General features: G+C 46.5%; 3 protein-coding genes across 6 annotated transcripts in view; 1 reads left to right on the top strand and 2 right to left on the bottom strand.

Moving 5' to 3' along the window:
- Positions 1 to 229: 229 nt before the first annotated feature.
- TUBD1 (tubulin delta 1) lies at positions 230 to 5792 on the top strand. Of its 2 annotated transcripts, none has more exons than XM_063173948.1 (9): positions 230 to 276; positions 1063 to 1257; positions 1533 to 1680; positions 1820 to 2036; positions 2716 to 2947; positions 3609 to 3773; positions 4374 to 4505; positions 4984 to 5167; positions 5254 to 5792. In XM_063173948.1, exons 2-9 carry the CDS (start codon positions 1086 to 1088, stop codon positions 5354 to 5356), a joined length of 1353 nt encoding a protein of 450 aa, XP_063030018.1. In that variant the 5' UTR covers positions 230 to 276; positions 1063 to 1085; the 3' UTR covers positions 5357 to 5792. The 2 variants fall into 2 exon arrangements, with proteins under 2 accessions (XP_063030018.1, XP_063030017.1); XM_063173947.1 differs by lacking the exon at positions 230 to 276 and adding an exon at positions 624 to 672.
- A 2350-nt stretch (positions 5793 to 8142) lies between these two features.
- LOC134428000 (chorion class high-cysteine HCB protein 13-like) lies at positions 8143 to 9034 on the bottom strand. The gene is made up of 2 exons (XM_063174255.1): positions 8729 to 9034; positions 8143 to 8670 (listed from the first exon to the last, which is right to left on the bottom strand). The coding sequence occupies exons 1-2, from the start codon at positions 9032 to 9034 to the stop codon at positions 8143 to 8145; spliced, it is 834 nt and encodes a 277-aa protein (XP_063030325.1).
- A 6202-nt stretch (positions 9035 to 15236) lies between these two features.
- Positions 15237 to 27107, bottom strand: part of VMP1 (vacuole membrane protein 1) — a 61311-nt gene continuing 49440 nt past the window's right edge. For all 3 annotated transcript variants that reach the window (XM_063174068.1, XM_063174070.1, XM_063174069.1), the window contains exons 11-12: positions 17224 to 17326; positions 15237 to 16053 (exon numbers count right to left, since the gene is read on the bottom strand). In XM_063174068.1, the coding sequence (XP_063030138.1) occupies positions 15910 to 16053; positions 17224 to 17326 (247 nt within the window). In that variant the 3' untranslated portion in view covers positions 15237 to 15909. The remainder of the gene's footprint in view (positions 16054 to 17223; positions 17327 to 27107) is intronic.

The following is a 27107-nucleotide window of genomic DNA, read 5'->3' as shown; positions in this document are numbered from 1 at the left end:
GCGCCTGCGCCCCCGCCCCGCCCGCGCCCGCCGCGCACGCGCAGCGCGCGTCCCGGCCCCGCCGAGCCTGCGCGGTGAGCGCGCCGCGCGCCCGCCCGCCCCCGCCAGCGGCGCTGCGCCTGCGCAAAGCACGCGGTGAAGCCGCGCGGGCGGCGCGTGCGCAGAGGGCGCCGTGAAGCCGCGGCGGGCGGGAGCGGCCGGGCCGCCCGCCCGGAGCGCGCTGTGCGCATGCGCCCGGCGGGCCGTTCGAAGGCGCGGCGGGGAGGCGGGGATGAGGTGAGACCTGAGGGAACCCGGGGCAAACCGGGACCCGCACCGACATCAGCGGGACCCCGCGACGGGATACTGAGGAGAAAGGCTCGGGGATGGGCCTCGGGACCGAGGGGCGTGAGGGCAGGGGGCGCCGGGAACATGGCGGTGTTCCCTGAGGGGAGCCCGGCCCTGAGGGGAGACCCGCCCTGAGGGGGTTCTGTGCCCGCGGGGACCCGAGTGAGGCTCCCCACGCAGAGCATCGGGCACGGGAGGGTCGGTGTGGTGCGCTTTGGATGTGAGCCTTTCCTGACAATAATTCAGATATTTATTTATTTATTTATTTTCTGCGCTAGGGGTGACTCAGTCTCCCAGCAACACCCGACGCGGGCTGGAATCGGGCGGGAATGGCAATGAGTGCTGGTACGGCTGGGATGGCAGTGAGCAACAGCAGCCCAGAATAACCATGAGAGTTTTTTAAAAATTACCTTTTTTCTGTGAGGGAATAGAAAAGTGAGAAAGCAGAGCTGCTGTCAAATGCTGAGTGGGGGAAAATGTCAAAACATACCAGGATGGAGTGAGTTTGCTCTGTGTGGTGGGAACAAGGGGAATTCTGCAGGGAATCCTTTTGTCACCTCAGCTGGATCTGGCATCAGGCCTGGTGCAATTGTCAGCTGGAAAATAGCTATGGTTTTGAACTGGCTTAAGATTTCCAATTTTGCATCCTAGTCCTATAACTCTTGAGTTATAATTACTTGCTCCCGTCCTGCTTTACCAAGAAAAACTGAGAAAACAAATAATTTTCTTTTTCAGGCTTAAGTACCAAGCGAATCAGGATGTCAATTGTCACAGTGCAGCTCGGGCAGTGTGGGAACCAGATTGGGCATGAGGTGTTCAGTGCTCTCTGCAGTGACAGCCGTGGCACCCACGGGCTGTGCTCCAAAAATGAGAACCAATCCTACCAGGATTGCTGCAAGGAACGGTTCTTCTGCGAGGAGCAATCTGCAGGTACAGCTTTAAAGGGCGTTTTTCCCCCTCTCAGGGTCTGATTTCAGTACAAAATACATCAAATGGGTTATTTTATGAGAGATCTGTGCTCTCTGGAGTTCAGATTTGGTTTTGGCTCAATGAATGGTTCAGCAGAAATCAGGGCATGGCCAGATCCTTTCTGTACTGTCCCATTAAGAGTGGTAGGAATAACCTTGGGCCACTGTACCCATCCAAGCCCATCATCCCATTAAATAATCAGCATTTTCCCCCGTTCTGTTTTCCCTGCTGTGCAGTGCCTGCTGCCCGGGCTGTGCTGGTGGACATGGAGCCCAAGGTGATCAGCCAGGCCTTGTCCATGGCTGCCAGCTCTGGCCACTGGAGGTACAGCAGCCACTCCCACTTCTGCCAGAAGCAAGGATCTGGGAACAACTGGGCCAACGGGTAGGAGCAGCTCAAGCTTCCCTGGGGGAGCTCTGGAGGCTGAGGAGCTCATACAGCAGCTGTGGCACCTAAAGTAAAATTTGCTTTATGAATAACTTCACCTTTCTGCTTTATTTTGGTGTTTTGTGTGACCCCACAGGTACTGTGTCCACGGGCCCAGGCACAAAGAAGCAATCATGGAGCTGGTGCAGAGGGAAGCAGAGAGGTGTGACAGACTGGGGGGATTCCTCACCATCATGAGCATGGCTGGGGGCACAGGCTCAGGCCTGGGGGCGTTTGTCACCCAGTGTTTGAGAGATGCTTTTCCAACCTCCTTCATCCTGAACCACGTCATCTGGCCCTATGGCACTGGGGAGGTGAATGTCATGTTGCTTTTTAATATATAATAATAGTTTATATAGAATTTATAGGTTTATAATTAGTGGTGACTTTTAAACAAAATGTCTACAACAGAAATAAACTAAACAATGGGTAAATAAGCATAATAAATAGGTAATAATAAACATAAATAAATAAAGATAAATATAAAATGAAATAAACATAAAATAGAAATAGACATAAAATGGGGAAATATAAAAAAAATAAAACAGAAATAGAAAAAAAATAAAAATAGAAATAAACATTAAAATGGGTACACATTTTACACTGAAAAAGTTCAAGTGACCCGGTATCGCAGCTAAAGAATTTTTACCAAAAAATTCCTATTGATAATTTAATTTAAGTGCTGAGGTGATGCAGATTCACAAGAAGCCAACTAGAAATCTCCTGATCTGCCCTTATCTCAGCTCTGTAATCAGTTCCCAGGCAGATCTGCTTGCAGCATGTTTGTATGGAGGGAGATGGATAACCTGATTTTCACAGGTCTTGCCCTCTCTCCATGAAAAGGCTCTGACCTCATTCTGCACTCTGGCAAAGAAAATTAATGACTTCCTAAATCATAACTGAGGAAACAGCAGGAGCCAGGGGATTATAAACTAAAAGGAGATTAAATTGTTTGACTCTTCTTTGTGTGTGGTTTTTTTTGTTTGCTTCCAGGTCATTGTTCAAAACTACAACTCTGTTTTGACTCTGTCACATCTGTACCACTCCTCAGATGCCCTCCTTGTCCATGAGAATGATGTCATCCACAAGATCTGTGCCCAGCTGCTGAACATCAAACAGATTTCCTTCAGGGATGTCAACCAAGTCATTGCTCACCAGCTGGGCAGCGTTTTCCAGCCCGCTCACACAGCAGGAGGGGGCTCAGGCTACAGCAGGAACCCCTTAGGTACCAAAGCAGCCACTGACCCTTCTGGGCTCAGCTCACTGGAACTGAAGGTCTGCAGCTCCTTGCTCAAGTGTTTGGAAACATCCCAAGTTTTAAGACAGGAAAAGAAGTTCAATCCCAATGTTGTAGCAGAGTCAAAAATAGATTCCCCCAACTTCTGGTTTAATTCTTTACCAAAATCCCTGTTTCTCCTTTTACAAGTGATCACAGACAGCCTTGTACCTGTTCACATTTCAGAGGAAATTTGCTCAGGGCAGTAATTTTGGACTGAGTTTCACATTTCACTTTGGGTTAGAAGTTTGTATGAGCTGAAACAAACTGAGAGTTTTGAGTTTTGCTTAGGCAGAAGAGGTGAGCAGACCCGTGGGCAGCAACATGCAGCAGACTGACGTTTGTACCTTGAAAGAATTAGAAAAAGTTGCCCATATTGCTTCTAAAATTAAACTTCCACATCTGTCTGGAGTGCAGAGAGAGTCCTTGAGATTTTGAACTAAACTGTAAAATAAAAGCTACTAACCCCCTGTACAGAACTCAGTAACACACAGCAAGTTTGCATGGCTTTGAAATTGCTAAATCTGAACATCCCTCACTCTGCCCCCATTTCACCTGCCCTGTGCAATATCTCTGTCAGACATGAGCAGCCTTTGCTTTCTCCTTTCAGGAGATTTGCTGGAGTCGTTGGTCCCACACCCCGAGTTCAGGATGCTGGGCCTGAGGAACATCCCCCAGATGGCCGAGAGCTCCCTGCCCTACAGCACCTTCAGCTGGCCCGGCCTCCTCAGGCACCTCAGGCAGATGCTCATTGCTAATGCTCAGATGGAGGAAGGTAAATGAACCCCAGCCCTTCCCTCTCCATCACTCTGAACATTCACTTGTGCATGGTTTGCAGAGTTCAGAGAGAAGCTGCTGCCCTCAGCAGGAATTTGGCCCCACCAAAGCAGCTGCTCCTTTCACATTCCCTCAGCTGCCACAGCAGCTCCAGACTGCTCCTGCTCTGCTTCCAGACATCTCAGTTAATTATAACTGTTGGAAACACACAAACCAAACTGACAGTCTGTGCCTGTGCACTTCATTTACATAACTCATTTGGAACATTCCTTGGGTGGGAGCTCTGCTTTTTCTTTTTACACCTTCTATGCATAAAAATCAGGCTCAGCTCTCCCATGTCATTTACATGGAGGGTTCAGTTGCAGCTCCCAGTTATGCAAGGAATGGGCTGGAGCCTTGCTAAGAATAGAAGCAGGTATCCATTTTCTGTGGCACTGACTGCCAGGCAAATCCTGGATTAGCAGTGGTTTCTCTGGGAATTGTGTGATTGCTGCTCCAAGCCCCAGGGTGGTCTCAGCTTGGGGCACAGTGACAGTTCCCATCTGCATTTCACAAAACATTAACTCACTTTTCCATCTCCTTTTCCCAAATCCCAAAGGCATTGACTGGCAAGTACGACCACCACAGCCAGGCTCCTCCATCCCCTGCACAAACAAACCCCTGCACTTCAACACCTCCATTGCCAACCTGCTCATCCTGAGAGGAAAAGATGTGCACAGCGTGGAGCTGGGTAAGGGAGGAGCACAGCCCTCAGGGCTCTGGTCTCACATCTCACTGCTGGCTTTGCAACCACACCTGAGCCAAGTGGAAACAGCCCAGGACCACACATTTGACTCCAAAGGTTGATATTCCCTCTAGAAACATTTTACTGTCCAAGGCCACATTGTCTAATTGCTTTGGGCTGTTGTGTTTTACTTCTGAGTTTCCTGAAGCACTTTAGGGAAGGAGGAAGAGACTCAAGTCTGTATATCTGGAATTCTTGGCTCTAATGCCTGAAAATAAATTTAGCTGTTTCTGGAGTGGTGAGCATTGCTGACAGGTGGAATATCCACAGCAGTGTGCTGCTAGGTAATCTGAGGAATCTGTTTAAAAGTTGTATTTTCAGCAGGCTGCCCCTCTGCAGATACTTTCCCAGGCCTGAACTGATCTGACAGCACTGATAAGGCACACAGGGATCAGCTGTGGGTTTTGTCCTGTTTCTGCTGCAGGAAGTTTCCAAGATCCCTCCTTATACACATCATGGCTAAACCCCCAGGATGCTTTTACTGCATGGAAAACTCCCAGAGCATTTAACAAGTATGAAAAATCTGCTGCTTTGGTCAGCAACAGCCAGTTCCTGCTGAAACCTCTTGACAGCATTGTGGGAAAAGCTTGGAATATGTTTGCTTCCAAGTAAGTGAAAATGATTATGCTAATATTTCACTAATTACCAATATCTTCACTGATTTCTAATGTCTGACCCATTCTTCCACACACAGAGCTTACCTTCACCAGTACACAAAGTTTGGAATCCAAGAGGAAGATTTCCTGGACTGCTTCACAACCCTGGAACAAGTTATCTCCAGTTACACCAATCTGTGATTTATTTCTTTGTTAAGATCGTCTGAAATAGAGATTTTCTGAAAGAATCAAGCTGGAAAACTTTCCATCAACACCCTGAAGTATGTAAATTATTGACTGGGGTTATTTTTCAGTCTTAGGAGCAGAGTGTCTGTGTGTGTGTGTGAATAGCAAGAACTGTATCTGAACGGAATATATTCATATATTCATGTTATTCTTATTTAATATATCTAATAAATACCTATTTTTCAATACATTTGCTATATACTCTAGCTATATCCTTTTCTGACCATTTCACTAAGCAAAACTACACCTCCTGTTTTTCTCCAAGTTATAACTTAATTAACTTGTTAATTATTTAAACATATTTGCGATGGGGATAGCTGGTAGATTGCAGATGCAAGAATTTATAATTTGACATAATAAATACAATACATTTTCTAATTTCCAAAGTCAATTTAAGGCCTTGGCTCCTTTTTTCACAAATTTTACCACGACCACAAGGTGGTGCCCTGGGAACCTGCTGCTCCCTCCTGGCTGGAGAAGGGATGGGATGACCTGGGAGGGCACCCACGGAATTAAAATTAATAAAAATGTGCAGTAGAATTAAAAATTACCTTGTAAGACTGAGCTCTCTCCTGCCTCAGTCAGCTCTTCATTAATGGTAGGGAGAGCTCTGGGAATTCTTGCCATCCCCCCCATGTCACACTGTTCTCCCACAGAAATAACCCCACAGGCCAAAAATTCAAAGAGTTAAATCAATCTCAAGGACTTTTCCTTGACAAATGGACAAATTTCACAGTGCACCTTCAGCTTTTAGTGCCATTTCACTGGCAGCTCAGAGCTGGGGCCTGCTCTGCTCAGATTTGCTGCTGTTTTCTGCCCCTTCCAACCATTGTCTAATTTGGGTATTTTCACAGAAGGAACTGCAGGAAAGATTGCACAAGAAGTTCAGACAAACAGCACAGGCAATTGGAGTGTGCAGGAACAAAGGGTCAGGAAAGGAGACCATGGTGAGCTTCTCCCTCCTCCAAAAGGCACGGGATGTTCAGAAATAAACTCCCCTGGTGTTTTCAACAGATCACAAACTGAAGTTACAGAAATGAGAACAGGTAACTCCGTGAAAAACTGGCCAGGTCCCAGGAATCCTTTTCCTTCTCACTTCCCAGAACAGGTAAAAGAGTTTTTAAAGGCTAAGGGCAGGTAAGTTCCCTGAGCAACAAGGAAGAGAGCAGTGGGTTATTGTAGTGCTGTAGCAATAAATAACTTTATTGCAGAAATAACCTCATGTTATCTCTGCATGAGGCAAGCACAGCAGGTGCTCAGTGAACCCATGAATGTTACAGAACCATATTTGTTATTTATTTAAGGCACTTCAGGCTAATGGAGCAGGATATTTGGTCTTTTTTGTTTGTTTGATGGCAGAATTTGTGCCACATCAGGAAACAGCACACAGGTAAAATGTCTGACCCCAAAGCAAAAATTCAAATTTTAGCTGCTGTAATCCCTTACTGCTCTGGAGCAGGGGCTGGCAGGAATTGTTTCAGGCATCTCTAAGCTTCTTCCTGTGAATGTTTTTCAGTTCTGAAATTCTCACACCCTTTCCCAAACTCAGCCTTCATGGTTTTTTGATCTATGATGGGATTCCTTTATTTTTTCCCCAGGATGTGGAGGGGGTCAGAGTGACAGGAAGTGAGCAGCCACTATCAAACAGTCATCACCTGCAATGACATTAAAAAGTGGAGGAATAATTCTCTGTGTAATTGATAAAATTAATTATGTAAATAGAGCCTGGAAGGAGGCCTTTATTTCATTAACAATTGCAATTAAAGAGGTAGATCAAAGGTCAGCACAAGCCAATGGCTCAGAGACAGGAACAGCAGAGTCAGAGGCCTTGACCTTGCTTGTTGTAGGCAAAGTCCCCACAGGATGTCCATAAACTCAGAACAATGCTCCAATCTCACCATTGTTTGCTGGAACAGACAGGTGCAGCTCCCTTGGAAGCTGATTCAAGAACTCCAACTATAGCAGACATTTCATGAACAGGGGAACATTTATTTGACCACAAAAAAAAAAAAACCCTAAACAAACCCTACCCCCCTAAAATAACCCACAAACAAAGCAAAATAAACCCACCAAAATCATAAATAACCCACCAAAATCAAAGAATAACCTTTAACAGCCTAAAATGTTTTAAACACAGTAAGTGTTTGGCAATGTAGTTACAAATTATTTCTTTGGGCATAAATAGATATTGGTATTTTTAAGGTTAGACTCAGTACCAGTACAGGAAGGATGGAAATGTGTAAGAAAAAAAAATCTGTGGTTCCCACAACAAGCAGGATTTAACACATGAAAAGAGGAAATTATATTCAAATTACCAGTTGAAACACTACTGAGAAGCACTAAGGTACAAAAGGGCCTTGAAGGAATAATTCACTTTCTGCATTTGCTAATAAATTTAGTATGGATAAATATTATTAAATGGGAGCCCAAACATCCAAAAGGAAATAGGACTGAGTGTACTTTAAAGAAATCTGCTTTTTGCTGGACTCCACTTTAAAAACTGCCCAAGAGGAATCAGGAAAGTGATTCATGGATCCGATATAGCACAAAAAGCTTCCAAAGGAACTGAGCTGCTGCCTTTCCTCCAGGGCAGCCCAGCCTGAGCTTTTCCAGGGCAGCAAATTCCAAATTCCCCTGGAGCCTCCTGCTCCCGGCTCTGCCCGCGCTCCCGAGGCAAAGCCCCACACTCCTGAGGCACAGCCCCACACTCCTGAGGCACGGCCCCACACTCGGGCACAGCCTCACACTCCTGAGGCACGGCCCCACACTCCTGAGGCACAGCCCCACACTCGGGCACAGCCCCACACTCGGGGCACGGCCCCACACTCGGGCACGGCCCCACACTCCTGAGGCACAGCCCCACACTCGGGCACGGCCCCACACTCGGGCACAGCCTCACACTCCTGAGGCACGGCCCCACACTCGGGCACAGCCCCACACTCGGGCACGGCCCCACACTCGGGCACGGCCCCACACTCCTGGGGTACGGCCCCACACTCGGGCACGGCCCCACACTCGGGCACGGCCCCACACTCCTGAGGCACAGCCCCACACTCGGGCACGGCCCCACACTCGGGCACGGCCCCACACTCCTGAGGCACAGCCCCACACTCGGGCACGGCCCCACACTCGGGCACGGCCCCACACTCGGGCACAGCCTCACACTCCTGAGGCACGGCCCCACACTCGGGCACGGCCCCACGCTCCTGGGGCACGGCCCCACACTCCTGAGGCACGGCCCCACACTCCTGAGGCACGGCCCCACACTCCTGAGGCACAGCCCCACACTCGGGCACAGCCCCACACTCCTGAGGCACGGCCCCACACTCGGGGCACAGCCCCACACTCGGGCACAGCCCCACACTCGGGCACGGCCCCACACTCCTGAGGCACAGCCCCACACTCGGGCACGGCCCCACACTCCTGAGGCACGGCCCCGCACTCCTGGCACGGCCCCACACTCGGGGCACAGCCCCGCACTCCTGAGGCACGGCCCCACACTCCTGAGGGCACGGCCCCACACTCGGCAGCTTTAACGCCTGGAGTGGAGCCGATAATGCTGAGCTTGAACCACGGAGCTTTTCCGGCTCTGTCAGCCCAAGTGGGCTCGCAAAGGTCCCTTCTGAGCCCCATTGTGGGAATCCACTTCCCCTGCCCAGCACAGCCCTGATTAACCCTTCCAGGAGCTGCGAGAAAGAAATTCCTGCCGGCCACAGGGGAAAGGTGCAAACGGCCCCAGAGAGGAGATTGGAGAAGCTGCTCCTCAGGGAATCAAGGCCAATTTTAGAGTAAAGGTGCTCCATGATAAAGATCATGGAAATGTAAATTCTAACTCCATGTTCATACAAGCCTGAGAGACATTGAACAGTGGCTCCTAAGAGAGTCACACTTATCTGTGTCAATTAGGTGCTAGAAATCTTCTTGTCTTAAAACCAAACTTAAAAACCTCAAATGTTACACTGTAAGATAGAAAACTTAGTAAACTGAGGGTGTTCTCTAGGCCAAAATTCCTATTTTAAAAGTAAAAGCATTAAGTGGAGAAACTAAAATAAGCCACTGGTTAAACAAAAACAAAGAAAAAGACATAAAACCATTTCTTGAGCTTTTGTTTCACTGGTTGTGTGAGGAGAAAGGAGCCCCGTGCTGGATTTGCACTGAAATTCTGCTAAAATGATTACTGTACATATTTGGTTACATGGACAATGTCATGTTTATTTAAGGCTCACAAAATCCACTTCAGTTGCCTGGGATGGTGTAATTGTGGGCAGGACTGGATTGGAACTTGTGCCCAGCAGTGCCCAGGCTGTACCAGATCATTTACAGGAGCTGGATGGGAAGTGGCCCCATCCCACAGGCTGGAGGTGGAATCAAATCCTGGCTTGGGCTGCCAAGGGCAGCTGGGGCTGCTCCCTGCAATCTCAGAGGGGCTGCTGAGAGCTGGGCACCAACTCACAGCTCCTGCTGCCCCCGTGGGCTGGAACCACCCTGAGTTCAGGGATCCATCTTCCCGTGGAGGGCTTGGCCTGTCCTGCTGCCCCTTGCAAAGGAAACTCTGGGAGTTCTCCCCACCCACTTTGGGCAGTTCCAGCAGTGTTAGCTGACTGGAGTCACTGGAGTCAGGAATTGTGTTTATGAGTGATTTGGAGTTGTGAATCTTTCCTTTATGGGCTGAATTTTGGTGAAGAAACCAAATGGAACTGATAGAACATTCAAAACCATAAATATGGCAATGAAAGAGCAAAAATCCAATTAAATACTCTGCTCCCAAGAACAAAGCTTCCATTCCCCCCACCAGCCACTAGCTCAGAGTTTCACAATATTTTCCTCTACAAAGATTCAGTCAGGCTCCCCCTCAAACCCAGAATTTTCACATAAAAACCAGACACAAACCTGATGTGTGCTGTGAAAGGAGAGCTCACTCTTCAGTGACATCAGGAGGAAACCTCAGCACGGGGGCTCCTGTTCCAGCCAAACAAACCTGCAGGGAACAGGCCTGAACCTGGCCAAAAGGGCTCCACACAGGGCAGAGAGGCTGCAGGGCCCCAGGGAGGGGACAGCAGTGACAGCTTCAAGCAAAGGCTCTCAGGCTCTGCCAAACAACACCTCAACCCTTTCCTTTCTCACTGACTTGCAAGGATCTCTCAGTCACAGCTGGAAAGCATTGCCAGGGATTGCCTCACTCCACAAACACCGGGCTCCTCCTGGGCTGCCCTGGGCCCTGCCCCAGCAAAGAGGGAGAGACACTTTGTACAGCAGTTAAAGGAGGCAACAGAACGAAAATCACCACTTGTAGTAGCAGAATACTGCTCTGAAAATGGTTTTGGCACCCATGAGTTGGAAGTCAAGTAAATACCGGCTTCAGACATCTTATTTCTTCCTTGCTCCCCACCTCGGGCCTTACACAACAGCCAGGAATGCACTGCCTGTGTCACAGGAGGTCAGCTGGGCTGAGGAGAGACCTTCAAATCCAGGAATCTGAGAAATGAAACGTTATGAAAATATCCTAAATATCCTAAGAGCTCTCCAGAAAGCAGCTGCAGCAAACCAGGGAGCAGCGAGGTTTCCAGCCAGCCCAGAGAGGTTTTGTGACCATGGTGGGATTTGCACGAGGTTGTAAATCTGAATGTGTTTTCTCTCCGAGACAGGGAAATGCTGAGCACAGAAACTTGTGTTTTCCATCAAAGGATGGAAAAATCCTAATAACCTTTCTGAGGAGAGCCACAGTCCCTCAAAGTGTGAGCCTTGAACAAGGTATTGATGTTTTACACAGCAGCAGCTCCTGCAAGAGAACTGCCAGGCTCATTCCTGACAGCACCAAGAGGCACCACGAGGTCATTTCCTGATGCAAGAAGCTTTGGGAAATGCCTTGCTGTGGTGAGAATTCCTCACAGGTGTCAGCAGAGCCAGCAGCCCGTTGTGAGGCCCAGAGGAGCCGTTTGCAGAGCCGGGTGTGGCTTTATCAGAGCAGGAACGAGCCCCGGGTGCCGCTGCTCCCCCGCCGGTTCCGCGTTGCCGCTGCCGGGCAGCCCCGAACGGAGCGATCACGGAAGATTCCACAGCAGCTCGGAGCTCCCCAAAGCAGCTCTGCCCAACGGTGACCTTTGGTTTAATGCTAATGCAGCACTGCTCTTTGACTCAGTTCAGGGATGATAATAATAATAAATTAATTAAACCTCCTCAGCACAACAAAGGGCAGTGCTAAAGCAAACTAACCCCAAGCTGGGCCCATTCCAGGTCCCCATTTGCACCTGTGTTCCACCACACCTGGACACCACCAGCACTGCAGGGCTGAGTGGCCTCAACAGCCTCCTCACTCATAATTCAAACACAGTAATAATCACCTATTTTAGATCAAAATACCATTTTTCCCCTGAATTTTGAACACATTCCAAGCAGTCACAGATTGCAGGGCTCTCCCAGTTTGCTGGGAGGTGACATAACAGTGTTAAGTTTCTGTTTGAGCTGCTTCCCCTCCTGTGAGAGCTGACCCAGGTTGTTCAGCCTCTCCCTCTGCCAGAACAATGTTCTGCTGCCGTTCATGAAGGCTGAGTGGATGCATCAATAAACAAATGAAATGTATGAAGAAATTCAGGCCAGCACTTCCTACCCTCCATCAGGCACCTGAATCAGCAAAGCCACAGCAGGCTCAGTTTTTCACCCTAATCCTTCTAAAAATGACTTTGCAAGAGCACATGCAGATATTTACCTCCTGTCTGACTGCACCAGAGGGGTTCAAGGGGAGGGGACTGCTCCACTCCTCACCCGGGTCACGGTGAGCCAGCACTGCTCCCTCACCTGCCCTGCAGGGTCCCCTCCCACTCCAGCAGCTGCTGCAGTATGGAGAGTGGGTGAAATCTCACTGTTTTCTTACTGCTTTTCCTTCCTCTCCAAAACCAACCAAATTTACAGCAAAAAATGCACAGAATTTTAAATCTCAGGAGTCATTCTAATTAGCTTATCTAGAATTACATTCAGCCTTTTAACTGCTGATTACAAAGTATTTTTTAACCATGTGCTTCAAAGAATACAAATAATTTTTACCTCCTAAGATCACACCCAAGCCCCACCATTCTTTACACTTGCCATCAATTTTGTTCACTAATATTTCTATTTCTGTTTGATAATCAGGGAAACATCCAGAGTTTGCACTGAGCAGTGCCTGCAGCGAGGGGGAGGCTGATGCTAACAAATGAAATAACAGAGCCCAAAAGCACAGCAGGGAAGAACTTTCTGGAACAGCACCAAGCCCCTTGTCACCCTGTTGGTGACAAGGATCTTGAGCAGGAACAGGGCTGGGGACAGCAGCAGCTCTGACCTGCCCTGGCTGCTGTGACCTGAGCTCTGCTTGCACCAACAATTCCTGACTGCTGGGGCAGGGCTGGCAGCCAGCACAGGGGCACTGCCCCTCTCAGGGTGTGGGGAGCCACAATCCTCAGGGCACGCAGGAGAAAGGAGAGAACCTCGAGGAGGAGGAGCTGCAGCCCCACCTGACCTCGTTTCACAGATAATGAGACTAAAATAAAAATCTGTCACATTAAAGTCATTAGTTGTTCTTACAGGGCTGTTACTTCTGTGTGATTTTCAGTCATTCCCAGAAAAAAAAAGCAAGATGCTTTATTTAGTGTCCAAGTGCACAAAACAGCAGCTAAAAATAGGGATTTGTGCCAAGATTGTTCCTCCTGCAAGAGCTCCCTTTGGATTTGTCCCCAGCACACTGCACTGACTGACTGCTGCTAATGTGTAATGAAGAGATGTACAACAAAAGGAAACTTTGGGTTAAGGGAGCAAAATCCACGTTTTCAGGTCAAATGCTAAAGGCTGAGTCTCTCTGAAGGCACAAAATGCAACTGAATTATCTCCTGTGCCACACAGGAGAATGTCTGGGACAGCAAATGTCACAGTTACCAGGAGAGTTCAGTACAGAGAATGGAAACAATCCAGCTGAAATAAACACTGGGAAACGTTATTTCTTTGTTTATTTGAGCAAACATAAAACTATCCATTGCAAATCTCATCAGGTTTGTGTCACTTTTCCTTCTATTTTTATGGGGTTTTTTACCTTTTACCAAGTCTTATCTCCCAGATAGAAGCAGGTAGAATGATCACTCTATTCTTTCATTAGTGTTAGAAAGCTTCAAAATAACAGCAGAGCTTATTGGAATAGACACATGGAAACACAAACTGAAGAACAACAGACATATTTATATTTCACACTATAAATATGTAAACATATTGAACCAAAAGCGGGGAAAAGTTTTCAGTTTTCCTTGTGGTTTTCCAGTGGGTGAGAGGCAGAATTTTAAGGAGACCTCCAAAGCATTTAGAAATGTGCAGTTTATTGGTTCAGGCTCTAGGGAAAAAGGTTTTTTTCTCTTTTAGTTATTGTTGCAGCATCCTGATCCCAACCTGAGAACACACAGGGACCCCAGCACAGCATCAGTGCCTCCCCTCCCAGAAGTGAGAGGACAATAAACACCTGTGGCCCTCAGGTGACAGATCTGGGGACCAGAAAGCTGCCCCTAGGAGTGGGAGAGCAGCCAAGGGCTGTCACTGACCCAGTGTCCTCAGGGATCCCTTACAGAGTGCAACACGAGGGTCTGCAGCCTGGAAAGGTGAAGTTTAAACACAGCTCTGGGGTTTGGAGTTGTACCACAACAAGTTCTTTGTGACATTACTGTCAAAGGCCATATTCAGGCCAAGAAATAAATTTATTACTGTTCACCTTTTAAAAACCACCAGGAGCAGCTGAGCAGCTCTCAACTCCCTCACAGTGACCAACTCCTGCTCTGGGACTTGCAGACACCAGAACTGAACCTGTTGGAGCAGCCCCTGCAAACCCCCCCAAACTGCCTGGAGAAAAGTACAAACCTCAGCCCAGGGCAGCTCCACCTTCAGCAGGCTCTGTTGTGCAGGATGGAGCTCAGTGCCAGCCCAGGCACTGCCAGGATGTGCTGCTGCTGCTGCTGCTGAGGCTCAGTGGAAACAGCTGGGCATGGCTGAGGAAGGGTCAGATGAGAGATACCAAAATGTCAGACAGCCTACCGACTGTTGTTGCCATGAGATCCAACAGTCAACATCAGTCTGATAAGCTATCCGACAGGATGGTACAGCCAGGGCTGGCACAGCTCAGCTCAGCTCAGCACAGCTGCCCCAGCTGCCTCACCTGGCCAGGAGCAGCCCCAGCCAAACTGAGCTCTGGGCTCTGGGCCATCTCCTGAGAGTGCTAATTAGAAAGGCAAATTAATTCTCAGTGCTCACCCCCCTAGGATAAAAATGAGAAAAAATAAAAAACAACTGTTCACAAGTGGTGAGAGCAATGCAGGTACAGCAGAGGTGGGACTGAGGCACTGAGGAGGGAAAAAAACCATTTTAGTATCAATTCTGTTCCTGGAAATCTGAACTGGCACACGCTGATCAAAACAAATCTGACTTTAAAAGCGTGGGGGGAAAGGTTCTCTGAAGGTCTCTGCACCATTACTGGGCAGACACAAAATCTGCTTTCAGCTGCAATCTGAACTCTTCCCTTTTTCTTCTCTCCACTGCCCACAGTTCAGGGCTCGGGGGCAAACACCTGAGCAGAATGTGAGATAACCAATCTTGTTCTCTATTTCACCTACTTAAGCACTGACTGTGCTTCAAGCAAGGCACAGCCCTCCTCCTCCCTTTGCTAAGCAAAAGGTTCTGAAGAAAAAAGAACAAAAAAAAAAAAAGAACAAAACAAAAAAAAAGAGCAAAGGGTTTGAGCACCATTAGTGCAGGAAGGATGAGCAAACATGCACAGAGCATCCAAAGTGAGAGAGGAAAAGAAACAGCTTAAAAAGACTGACACAAGAAATTCTGGAATGATCATAAGATGACTTTATAAAGTTTTTATCTTAACTTCATTCTAAATATACAGAATAAAAAATGTTGGCTTCAGCATTTTGACATCAACCATCTCTGCTAACATCATGAAGTTGGAGAGGGTGGCTTGTCCAGCGTGCAATGCAATGGGACACTGGGAACTCAGACAGAACAGCCTTACCATGAGGGACATGCAACACTTTGTACCCCACCTGTACTCAGTTATTTACATTTTCATGGTCTTGAAACTTATGGAAAAAGCAAACCAGCCACCCTTCAAAAGAAAATGTTACCCTCAGGTGATTCTGAGGTTAAATCAGGAGATGGGGAGTATTAAAGCATCAGTTTTGGAAGTAATTTGGATGGACAACATTTGTGTTAAACTGCATTAACACCCCAGTGCCCATCCTGTAAAACACAACCCAGACTCTGAAGCATTCACCCCTTACTGAAACGTTTCTAAGTTTGTCAATGAAACCGTTGCTCTAATATCCAAATTACTTTCAAAATCAAACAAAAAAACCAAACTTGTTAACAGTTGAAAATTGATGTTAAAAATTTTCCCCCCTTTTGAATAATGCTGTTTTTTAAATATATGAAAAGTTGTGTCATTTCTCGTGTCTGCCAAAACCCATCCTGAGGGGTTTCTCCCATTTTTTCCAAGCTCATTTGGTTTTTTCTTCCGAGTACATCTTCTGTTGCAGTCGCTTGGCATAGCTCTGGGCCATGGAGTTGATTATAGATAAGATAAAATAACAAACCATGACAATCACCAATTTTTCAAATATCCAGGATAGCCAGTTTTCCCCCTGAAGAGACAAAACAGGAGGAGGAGAATGAAAATTAGGAACACGGGGAGTTCTGGGTGAAAGGGGAAAGCCTGACCAGGTCTTTATTCTGCAATTAATCAAATTAAAAGCAGGACCCAAGTGTGAGCTGACAGGATTCCTGCAGGTCCCTTGAAAGACAATGCAAGAGGGGCTGCCAGAGTCCCAGATCATTCCCAGGGCTCCCAAAGTGATTTATTATTCCCAGTATTGCCTGGGCTTTATGAACAGTTCGTGGAGCTCAGAATTAGCAGCCCCTGACTGTCACTCCCCGTTCCTCCCACAGAATCAGTTTGTTGTTTAACAACGGGGATTTTTCCCTAAATTGCCTTTTCTGGGTTATCTCCCCGTTAGGATCCCACTCTTTGGTGGCCCTGAAGTTCCCGGCCGCTCGCAGTGTTTGATTCACGGGAATTGGAAGTTGTGCTTTTTGTCAAAGGAGGGCAGCAAAGCCCAGCTCAGCAATCTGCGCACATTCCCCGGTCCAGGCAGAGCCTCCCCAGCTCCGGCTCTTTTGTGGTAACGAACGGCAAAGGGACCTTTCCAACAGTGCAAGTTCTGCACGGGAAATGTCACTTGGATCCCTGGATTTTACCTCAAAATGCCTCAGCAGCCTGAAAAATTTCATGTCAAAGCTGCTCTGTCCCATTGAAAATTCAGGGCAAGTTTTGAAAAATTTCGAAATACTTTTTTCTGTATCAAAGCACACCTCTGCCCCATATACCTGCCCCGGACACTGTAATTTCCTTTCCTTTCAAAGACTAAAGGCTTGGGGAGTTTATTTCTCTTACTGCCCAATGAGCCACAGATCCCACCGGCTTCTGAAGTATCGGTGCTGCCCAGTTACTACTTCACGTAAAAAGGCAACTTTTTTCTCCTTAAATTTAACTTTCCAAAGAGGCAGCTAATGCAGAGGCAAGACAAGCACCGGGTTTGATTTATACTTTCATTTTTTCTCTGAAGAATTTAAATCCAGTAGCACACAATTAATATTTTTAATTCCCAAGCTGCTTTTAAAATGAGATTTTTATCTATTCCCTGGGTGAGTGCAGATCTTTGAAAAACAGAATGGGGAGTTATGATTGTAAAAACAACAAATCTAAGGAAGGCAGGGAAGGGAAAAGTGAGGGAGGGAGGCAAAGAGGGACTTACCTGTGGCACAGCACTGTCGGATTTGTGGTGAAGTTTTATCCTCTGAGCTTCCAAATATTCTTGAAATGGCTTCTGAAGAGAAGGACCTATACTCGGAATAGCACTGATGGAAAGTTCATCCCAGAGAACAAGACAAAATAGAGGAGGAAAAAAAAAAAAGAAAAAACATTTTTTTTTTTAAACTTACCACTTTACCTAATCAGAACAAAGTTCAGGCTGAGCCATAGCTCAGCAGAGAACTCGAAGCTACTCGAGAAAACAGAACCCCACGAAATAAATCACATTTCATCTTTTGATCTGATACTTCGGGAGGGATGCATTTCCCCAGATCCTCAAAAAAGTTCTTAAAAAGAAAAATCTTTCTGAGCGAGGCAGCGCTGGGAGAGAGGAGGAAGGCGAGAGCCGGAGCATTTCCTGGGAGGCAGCAGCGCCGAGAACCCAATGAATGACTTCGGAGAAGTCCCACATTTATCAGCGGCAGTTCCTGTAAGAACTGGTTTGAACCGATTAATGAGGAAATGACTGGGGCTTGTGTCATCCCTCGGTTAAAAAAGAAACTGCTCGCCCAGGCCTCGCCCCTCTCCCTCACGGAGCCGGCCCCTCTGCCCGGCCAAGTCCTTTTTAGGACAAGCCGTGCGTCATCCCGGCCCCGAAAGAATGCGGGAGCCATCCTGGAGCGCCTCCCCCGAGCCGGGATTAACAAAGGAACAAAGGAGAGGCTCCGAGCCTGAGCCCCGAGTGCTGGCCCGGCCCGGGCCCTGAGCCCCGAGCCCTCAGTGCTGCCCTGAGCCCGAGTCCTGAGCCCCGAGCGCTGAGCCCTCAGCGCTGTCCTGAGCTCCGAGCGCTGCCCGGAGCCCTCAGCTTTGAGCCCTGAGCGCTGCCCTCAGCCCTGAGCAGTGCCCTGAAAAATGCCCTGAGCCCTCAGCCCCGAGCTCTGTCCCGGCCCGGTCCCGGCTCTCCGGGCCCGCTCCAAGCCCCGCTCCTAAAGCCGGGACCAGCCCGGGCTGAGAACTGCAGCTCTCGGCAGCCTCCAGCCTTCCCAGCAGCTTTTCCTTAAATCCTGCTTAGCAGGAGAGCAAAACTCGTGTGAGGATTTTCACAACCCTTCAAAATGTCCCCAAATTCAAATAAAAATTGTACATGATCAGGAGCAGCCCCAGGGCCTGAGCTGTGTGGGGAGAACATTCCCAAAGTTGGATCCACCCCATCCTAAGTCCAGCACGGGGCAGTTCTCACTACTGACCACCTCAATTGTAAAGAGAAGGGAGATTTTGATTTTTGTTTAATTTTAAAGAAACCACTGTGTTCTTCTACATTATTCAACTCCCCCAAATTCAAATATCAATTTGAAATGATCAGCAGCAGCCCCCCGGCCTGAACTGTGAGGGGAGAACATGCCCAAACTTGGATCCACCCCAGCCACGGGGCACTTCTCATTACTGACCACTTCAACTGCAAAGAGAAGAGAGATTTTGACTTCTGTTTCATTTTAAAGAAATCTACATTATACATTATCATACATGTGATCTTCTACATTAAAAAAAAACTCACCTGAATTTTGATTATTTGGTTTTATTATACCCACTACTCCTGCTGCTCCTCCAGGGAGGGTTTAGTAAAACCCTTTAGACCCGAGTTACACCAGGTGTACATCCGAGGAGTTGTACAATTGCCCATCTCAAACCCTTCCCCTCAGCCTCCTGCTCTGACACCATATTCTCTTTTCCAGGCCAAAGCCCAATTAAAAAATAACAGCTTTCTAATTTTAGGAATTTATGAAAAGCACGAAACAAAGTGTCTCATTCTCCTCCAGTAAATCTATTTATTTCCTTCATGGCCGGGGGCAAAGGAGGTTTTTTGAACCCATTTCCCAGCAAAGGTCGCTTCCCTCGTGATTCACCGCCGGGTGAGGAAACTCTGTGCCTGGACTGGTAAAAATTCTGGGAAAAAAACAACCCTGTGGTGCCCAAAGCATGTCCCTTATCCATTTTGTACAAGATGTGTCAATGTTCCAGAGGATTCCAGTGATCCTGAGGTGTCTCAGCACTGGGAAAAGCTCGAGTCACGCCTGGAACATCAGCCACATTTTGAGGTTTCTTTTCTTTCTCACCCAATTCTTGGGAGGCCTGAGGAGCGACTGCAAGGTAAATGGTTTACTTTTGAACTCCTGCATGATTATGAAATGAGGAATATTTAAATGGTGAGGGATCAATGATTAACAGGGTGGTGTTCGAATGACTCCGTTCCTCACCGAAAACTGAACTGGGTCGGTCCCCAAATCGAATTAAACACAGAACAAAGACATGAAACCCAAGAGCAGAGCCTTGAGGAGCTCCTGCTGCATCAAAACAATATTTCAAAAATTTTCTCACTAAATAATTCACTTTTTATTTCCTATTCTGGGCACGGCTATTTGTTAAGTGCACAAAAGTAATTTTATCGAAGCAATTTTGAAGAACTGCAAGATCCTAAATGCAAGGACCTCAGCTCCTATTTTTGGTACATTTGTAAAGATTTTAATTCTGAAAAAAAAATATGCCCACATTTAAATAAGGAATAAAAAATAAGCAGAGGAAAACCTAGAAAACCAGGGATCCACATGAAATTCTTGAAATCCCATCTCAGCAGCACAGTGTTGGTTACTGGTGCTTTTTGGGAAAAAATTACATCATTTAATTTAAAAATTAATTAATTTAATTTAAAATTAAACCATTTAATCATCCAATTATGTGCCACCTGATATCCAAAGGCATAATCTTAAATCTAAAAATCTTTAAAATCATTTAATTTGATTTAAAAGTGAGTTCTGTGTCCCTGCAAAGCTCACAAACCCAGCCCGGAGACCCCTGGGTGCTGAGCCGAGGAGGGGAGGGGGAATTGGGGATGAATTTTGTGGAATCGGGGTGGGACCAGGCAGGGCCAGATTTGCATCACAATTCCTGCACTCAGCACCTCCAAAATCCCGCAAATTTCCCAGCACTACCGCAGGAGATAACCCCGGGATAATCCAACCCAACTCCCTCTGCTCCCTCGGGAATCAAACCCATCGCCTTTCAAACGCAGAATGTGGAAGGAGAAATTCTGATTCACAAGTTGTTTTCATCCAGAAGTTGTTTTAGAAACTCTTAATGTTAGATATTAAATTTTTGTTAGGAGTCATCCTTATTCTTTGCTAAAATTTAATGTTTCACAAGGAGTTGAATCTGAGAACAGGCTCCCCGAAATTGCAGCAGCCTTTGGTAATCCTTAATTCACTAAAATTGTAACATTTTAGTCAAAACCATTATTTCTGTTCTAATACTACAACATAAAAACACCCATAAAAATTAGGATTCACTGAAGAAACACTCTTGGTGCCTGTTTTCAGAACAATTACCTGGTATTTGTGATTAAACAGATGCACTTTTTCATTTTTTTAAACTCAGACCTACAATTTCTATCCCAAAGACAAATTCTAAAGCTCTTTTTCCAATAAATAAAAAAAAAAACAACTCCCCATCTGTTTGAAGCAGCACATGACAGAAATTCAGCAAAGCTGCTCGAGGATTATTTTAAAAATTACACCAAGAACCTGCAGAGTCTGACTCCAAAACCTTCCAGTGCAGTTACAGCAAATCTGAGTTTAAATTTATTAATTTGCTTTTCCAAGAACAACTGTCAGCAGTTGCACCTGAAATGCCTTTCACTGGTTGTTAAATGATTTTTGGGTAACTTTACATCTTTTTTACAGAACCTTTGGAACTACAGAAAGGTTTTTCTCAAAGGCACCAGGATGAAGCACCAACCCCAGAGGAGAAAAAATTGTATTTTCCTTGGGCCAGCTTACAAAAAGTAGGAAGTTGTTTGATATTCCAGTCATCTGCATTTTTACTAATATTAAAATACTTATTTATAATGATTTAATAATGATATTTGCATTTCTGAAAGGCATAACTTTCATTTTACAAGGTCTTTAGGAGCAGGGGTTGCTCCTGAGTGATTGAAATTTCCCAACCTGTGCTTTGAGAGGTTGGGAACACTCAGGGAATTAATTCCAACTCTGCTAAATCCTCAATTACAGTCTCTATAATGCTGTGTCAGTGTCATTGCACCAATATCTGTCACACCATAAATTAGGATATAAAATTCCCCATTTTAGCAAAGCATATGTGGATATTTGTTCACTTTTCCAGGGAGAAATGTTAGAATTCCCAAGTGCTTTCCAAAAAAAAAAGAAGCTGCCACTGTAGACTCAAATTTGGGAACAAAACAAATCCCAAAAGTTTGAGGATTTTTCATGAGTGAAAATTTGAAAGTTTATGGAAGTTTCTGATGAATAACCCTGAGCTGTTCTCAAACTGCTCCTGATGGAATTAAAGATGGAAATGAGAACCTCAGAGCAGCCAGCCCTGAGAGCAACTGGGATCATCCCAGGGGGATGTCAGGAAACTGGGAGCACTGGGGGGTCACAAACACGGGAGTTAATATTTAATTTAATTTCATTTAATCACAGAAATCCTAACCTGGAGGGAAACCAGAGCCCTGTGGGGGAGCAGGAGGTGCAAACAAGGCTGGACACACCTGGGGAAGGTGATGCAATATTGAGTCAGGCTCCACTTTATGGATAATCCCTGCAATATCCACAGCCCTCAGCGTGGAAAATCTCTGTGACTCCACACACTGGGGCAAACAGCAGCAGCTTCTGCCCAGATTCAGCTTTTTGGGCCGAAGGGGGCAGAGAAATTCATTTCCTTTGGGAAATGAGAGCTGCACACGAGGAGCACAGGGCAGAGCTCTGACACTCAGCAGCAGATCCCGGGCCTGGCAGTGCCCAAGGCCAGGGATTATCTATCTCCTGCTGCAGCAAAGGGAGGGCAGAGGCACTGAGGGATCCCACAAAGAAAGGGAACGTGCTGGGATGGGCTCCTCCCTGCCCGGGCCTTCAGCTCCTCACAAACAGCTCGTTTCTGTGGGTTACTGACAGCCAGGCCAGGGGGGCAGGCAGAGGCCTTCACCTTCCCTGCACTGATGGAAAACATCACCATCCCACCAGCACCAACTGTGTGACATTCCCATTGCTCCATTCCCCTGAGGGAACACCAGAAAAATCCATCCTGTAGCTCCAAAGCAATGAAACATTTAGGAACAGGCTCTGGATTTGGGGATTTTAGTGTTTAGGGTATGTTATGGAACAAGCTCTGGATTTGGGAATTTCAGTATTTAGGGTATTTTACCCACTCCTCCCTCAAAATTTCATTCCAGCACAATGGCATAGACTTCTTTGGAAGTCAGATGTTTTAAAAACATTGAAAACCAGATTCCAGTGGAAATATTGTTATGCCACTGGCCAATTAGCAAAGCTGATTCATTTGCATAACGTGTCCTTGTCTCAACGGGGCACCTTTCTTGGTGTGAGCCCTCTGAGCCTTCAATGGTTAATTTTTTTCCAGACAGTGATCTAAACTGGCTCAACGGTTAGTATTTTAATGAGCTGTCATTTCCTGTGCTGATAAAGATTCTCACAGTATTTAAACCATCCACTTCCCCGAGGCTGCACCACCAGCAGGACCCTGCAGTGACTCACGGGGCTCAGCCTGAGCCTGACTCAGCCCTGCGAGCTGGGCCTGCCCAAAACCTGGGTCAGGGAAACCTGGGCCTGCCCAAAACCTGGATTAGGTTTAAGGAAACCTGGATCTACCCAAAACCTGGGTCAGGAAACCTGGGGCTACCCAAAACCTGGCTGAGGGAAACCTGGGACTACCCAAAACCTGGCTGAGGGAAACCTGCACTACCCAAAACCTGGATTAGGGAAACCTGCATCTACCCAAAACCTGGCTGAGGGAAACCTGGATCTACCCAAAACCTGGCTGAGGCTTAGGGAAATCTGGGGCTGGGGCTGCCCAAAACCTGGGCTAGGTTTAGGGAACCTGGGGCTGCCCAAAACTTGAATCCTAAGAGTTGGGGCTGCTCAAAACCTGAATCCTGGGCTCAAAACCAAAACCTGGCTGAGGCTTAGGGAAACCTACCCAAAACCTGAATCCTGGGAGCTGAGACTGCCCAAAATCTGGGGCTGGGGCTGCCCAAAACCTGGATTAGGTTTAGGGAAACCTGGGGCTGCCCAAACACCTGAATCCTGAGAACTGAGACTGCCCAAAATCTGAATCCTGAGAGCTGTGGCTGCCCAAACCCTGACTCCTGGGGTCTGGGGCTCCCCAGAGCTGGACCCAGCTCCCTGTCCAGCCTAACCTGGGGCAAGCAGAGCCCCCAGCACCTCCCCTGGCCCCAGCTCAGCTCTGGGGCTGTGCTGTTCCCTGTGCCCAGAGCTCTGAAGCTGCAGAAAATAAATCTGGTTTATGGTCAGGTTTAACAGGGAGGTTTTGGGGTTTAAAGGTTCATTTTCTTTCTGAGATGAGGGAAGGGATCCTGGTGGAGGTTGCAGGGGTAAAATGGGCCCAGGTGTGCCCTGGTTCACCTGAACCCTGCTCCAGGGGCCAGGGCAGCCCAGGAGGCTCCAGGGCTTCTCTCCCTTGGGACATTCTGTTATGTTCCATCAGTGCTTTCAAAATGAGGAATTGCAACATCTCTGACCTGCCCGTCCTCAGCTCTGCTCACTGCTGCTCTTTGGAACCAAACTGCTGCTTGCTTTTTAAAGATTCTTTTTAAAAACTCAATTTAGGAGAAAAACCTTTGCTTATTCAGTTAAATCCTTCAAGTCTTTTGCAAATAAACTCTTCTAATTCTGTTGTGATCCACTGGCAGCCTTTCAACACCAAAGCTCCTCAGATTTCAGCCACATCTGGGTCCCTTTCAGGGCAATAAAGCCATTTTTGTGTGGGGCTGCTCTGCTGTGCTCAGGACACATCCCCAGGTTTCTGATGTAGGGAGGCTGTTGATTTTTCAACCAACAATGTCAATGGGATTGGTTTAACCTTCCAAAATTCCTCCCAGGAGGTTGTGAAGCCCCTGCCCAGCTCTCCCCACCCCAGGACAAGATTTCTGGTTGTCCCTTTATCACTTCTTGCCTTGTGCTCTAAAGAAATAACCTCAACCTGTACTGTAAATTATTTTTGACTAAAAAAAAAACCCCAACAATCTTTAAGCAAACTTTCCAGTTACCTCAGTCACCATGATCTCATTTGTGCTTTTTTGGTGGAAGGAACACCACGCTCCCTTTACCAGCATCAACTGAGATTAAGCTGTAAGCAAAGAATTATGGCACAAGAAATAGCAACAAACTGGTTTGTCCAGGCAGAGCTTCCAGAACCTGGGACCAAAAAACTGCTTTTATTTCACTGTGCAATCACCCACAGTGCCCTGCAGAGCTGGGAAGGGGGAAGATCTCCCACAAAAGCCACTGGGTATGGGACACTTCAGGAGCTCTGATATTTTTGGGTGGATTTCCCAGAGTTTGTTGGATTCTCACAGGTAACACACCCACGAGAAGGGAATTTAAAAATCAAAGCAGCAAAATCTCACTGGGTTCTGTTTTAACTGCAAATCAGTTTATGCACTCAGTAATGAAGTGAATAATGAATCTTTTAGAACTAACAGGGCATCAGAGAGGCTGTGGCTGTCCCAGGCCAGCAGTGGGAGGTGAGGGGTGGGACTGGATGAGCTTTGGGATCCCTCCCACCCCAAACCCTTCTGGGACTCTGATTTAGGTAGGAATTCTGGTTTTGCTGTAGCATCCAGCCCTGGGCCTGGCACCTCTTGCAGGAACAATCCCAGACACTCCAGCCCTGGAGTTCATCATTAACCACAGCAGAGGGAATCTGTGTGGCCAGGGTGGGATCTCTCCCTAAAAAAACGTAATTTTTTTTTTCTTTCTTTCTGACCATTTCCCACCAGAATGGATCCCACAGTTTAGTGGATGCTGTGTGCTTTCAGAACTACTTCTTCAGTAATTTTTTGGGAATTCTTCACCCCCATTTAAAGCTGCCCCTTCCCAGAGAACATCACCCTGCTCTGCACAGTGTGAGTTCACCAACAGCTGGAGGTGAAAAACAGGAACAGAAAGATGGAGCAGCCAAAAACCCCACAGCACGAGGTAATAAAGAGTTGAATAAAATCAGCAATAAAGCCTTGCTGAAAGTGGAAGAACACAGAACAACTCCAGAGCATCTTCCCCCAGCAAAGCCCAGGGAGGGCAGGATCCTGTCTCAGCTCTGAGGCACCAAAAACCACCAAAAATCAGGAGCTGCTGGGACAGCCTGGGAATTCCAGCCCCAGGGAGCTCCAGCACCTCTGGAAATCCTCCTCAGCTTGGATTTCCACCTCACTCCAACCCCACTCCTCAAACCCACTCATCTCCCTTATTCCCAACAAGGTTTGTTGCCAAAAAATTCTACAAAAATTTAAAATTTTCTGTAAACAGCTTCTTAATTTCCTGCCACGTTTTCTTTTCCGTTTCCTTTTTTATTTAATGAATAGAAAAAGTATTTTATGATCTGTTTGTAATGGAGACCTAGACAAAACTGTAAAATCAAATGAAATGATATTAAATACCTGATTATGGCAGGCTCAGGGAGGGACCCAGCAGCACCCAGTGACGATAAAAACTGCACTCTGAATCAGTTTTGCTTTTTGACTAAAAATCACAAAATTGTCAAGAAATTCTGGCTTATAAAATCAGATTTTCTCAGACTTTATGTCACAACTTAATCTTCTAAGTTCCATTTATCCTGGCCAACAGTATATTAATTGTTTTCAGGTATTGTGCTCAGATATTTCCTATTGTTTAAGAGCAACAGCCCTGACAAAGAAAGTCTAAAAGTCATTGTGGTGGAGAGGATTTGATTAAAATGAAGTTACTGCCCATGAAACAGAGCTGTGCTTTAATTCAATAATGGGGCTTTTAGAGCAAGGTATTGTTTAACATGTTTGAGGCTCCCCTCCACCAAAATTGATGAGGTAATGCTGGAGACAGCTTGAGAAAAGTCAAGGGTACCAGGACATTCCAAAAATCTCACTGTCTCCCAGGAACATTTTTTACCTCTGACATCAACCCTCCCATAAAAGCCGAGCCCAGCAGAGCTCCTGTGAATGCACTCGAAGTAATTCAATGCAAAATTATCTCCAAGACAGATGAAGTAGGAAAAATCTACTGGGTTTGGCTCAAAGCATCCACAGGAGAGTAAATCCTTGGAAATGTACCTGAGCTGGGGGCAGATCAAACTGTCTGCAGTGACTGATGCTGAGAAAAACTCAGGATGCTTGAAAGAAACCACATTTTTCTCTCTCCCTCTCTTTTTAAAATAATGTTCACAGCAACAAATTCATTTTGAGTTTTGGTAGAGAGCAGATGATCAGGAGTAATAAAGCCAGGATTTGTTCCATCAGGGAAATGCCCTGCAAGATTCTTCTGACACTCCTTTTCTTTTTCAGCATCACTGCTTGGAGTTTTGGTTTAAAAGGAATTATTTCCAGACATTCCTCCCATGAAACTTTTCTTGAGCAGTGTGGTTTTTATGTGAAAATAGTTATTAGACTTTGGGCAGCAAAATATCCATTTACCCTAGAGAAGAGACCTTGGAAAAGCAGGAACACCTCAACATTTATTTTATGGATTTATGTTAGGCTGGATTCATTTTAGTTTTAAAAGACCCAAACCAGATCTTCTCAAAACCAGGACACTTTATCCATTTCTACAGAATTTAACAGTATGGGAACCAAGCTCCACACACCAAATTTCTCATTCTGGTGTTTTATGAGTGATCTGATGTTGTAAATGTATGAGGTACTTCCAGTTAAGGAGGATTTTTATTGTCAACCTTAAACACTGCATAAAATCTCAGGTTTTTAATATGGAACCACAGAATTCTATTATTTTTTCTAGAAATACAATTTTCTATAAATGTCCTCATTTTTTAACCATAGGATCCCACTACAGAAACCCAGGGCAGACA

The sequence above is a fragment of the Melospiza melodia genome, chromosome 21 (genome assembly GCF_035770615.1).
Source record: "Melospiza melodia melodia isolate bMelMel2 chromosome 21, bMelMel2.pri, whole genome shotgun sequence".
In the NCBI taxonomy this organism is placed as follows: domain Eukaryota; kingdom Metazoa; phylum Chordata; class Aves; order Passeriformes; family Passerellidae; genus Melospiza; species Melospiza melodia.
The sequence above is the reverse complement of the archived record's forward strand: the minus strand, read 5'-3'. Positions and strand labels throughout refer to the sequence as shown.

What these genes read in the sequence shown, in the direction of transcription:
- TUBD1 (XM_063173947.1), top strand. An exon ending in GGGAACAACTGGGCCAACGG is followed by an intron (nt 1,681 to 1,819) that starts GTAGGAGCAGCT and finishes GTGACCCCACAG; the next exon opens with GTACTGTGTCCACGGGCCCA. An exon ending in CTACAGCAGGAACCCCTTAG is followed by an intron (nt 2,948 to 3,608) that starts GTACCAAAGCAG and finishes TTCTCCTTTCAG; the next exon opens with GAGATTTGCTGGAGTCGTTG.
- LOC134428000 (XM_063174255.1), bottom strand. Translation starts at nt 9,034, where the DNA reads ATGGGGCTCAGAAGGGACCTTTGCGAGCCCACTTGGGCTGACAGAGCC. An exon ending in AGTGTGGGGCTGTGCCCCGA is followed by an intron (nt 8,671 to 8,728) that starts GTGTGGGGCCGT and finishes GCTGTGCCTCAG; the next exon opens with GAGTGTGGGGCCGTGCCTCA.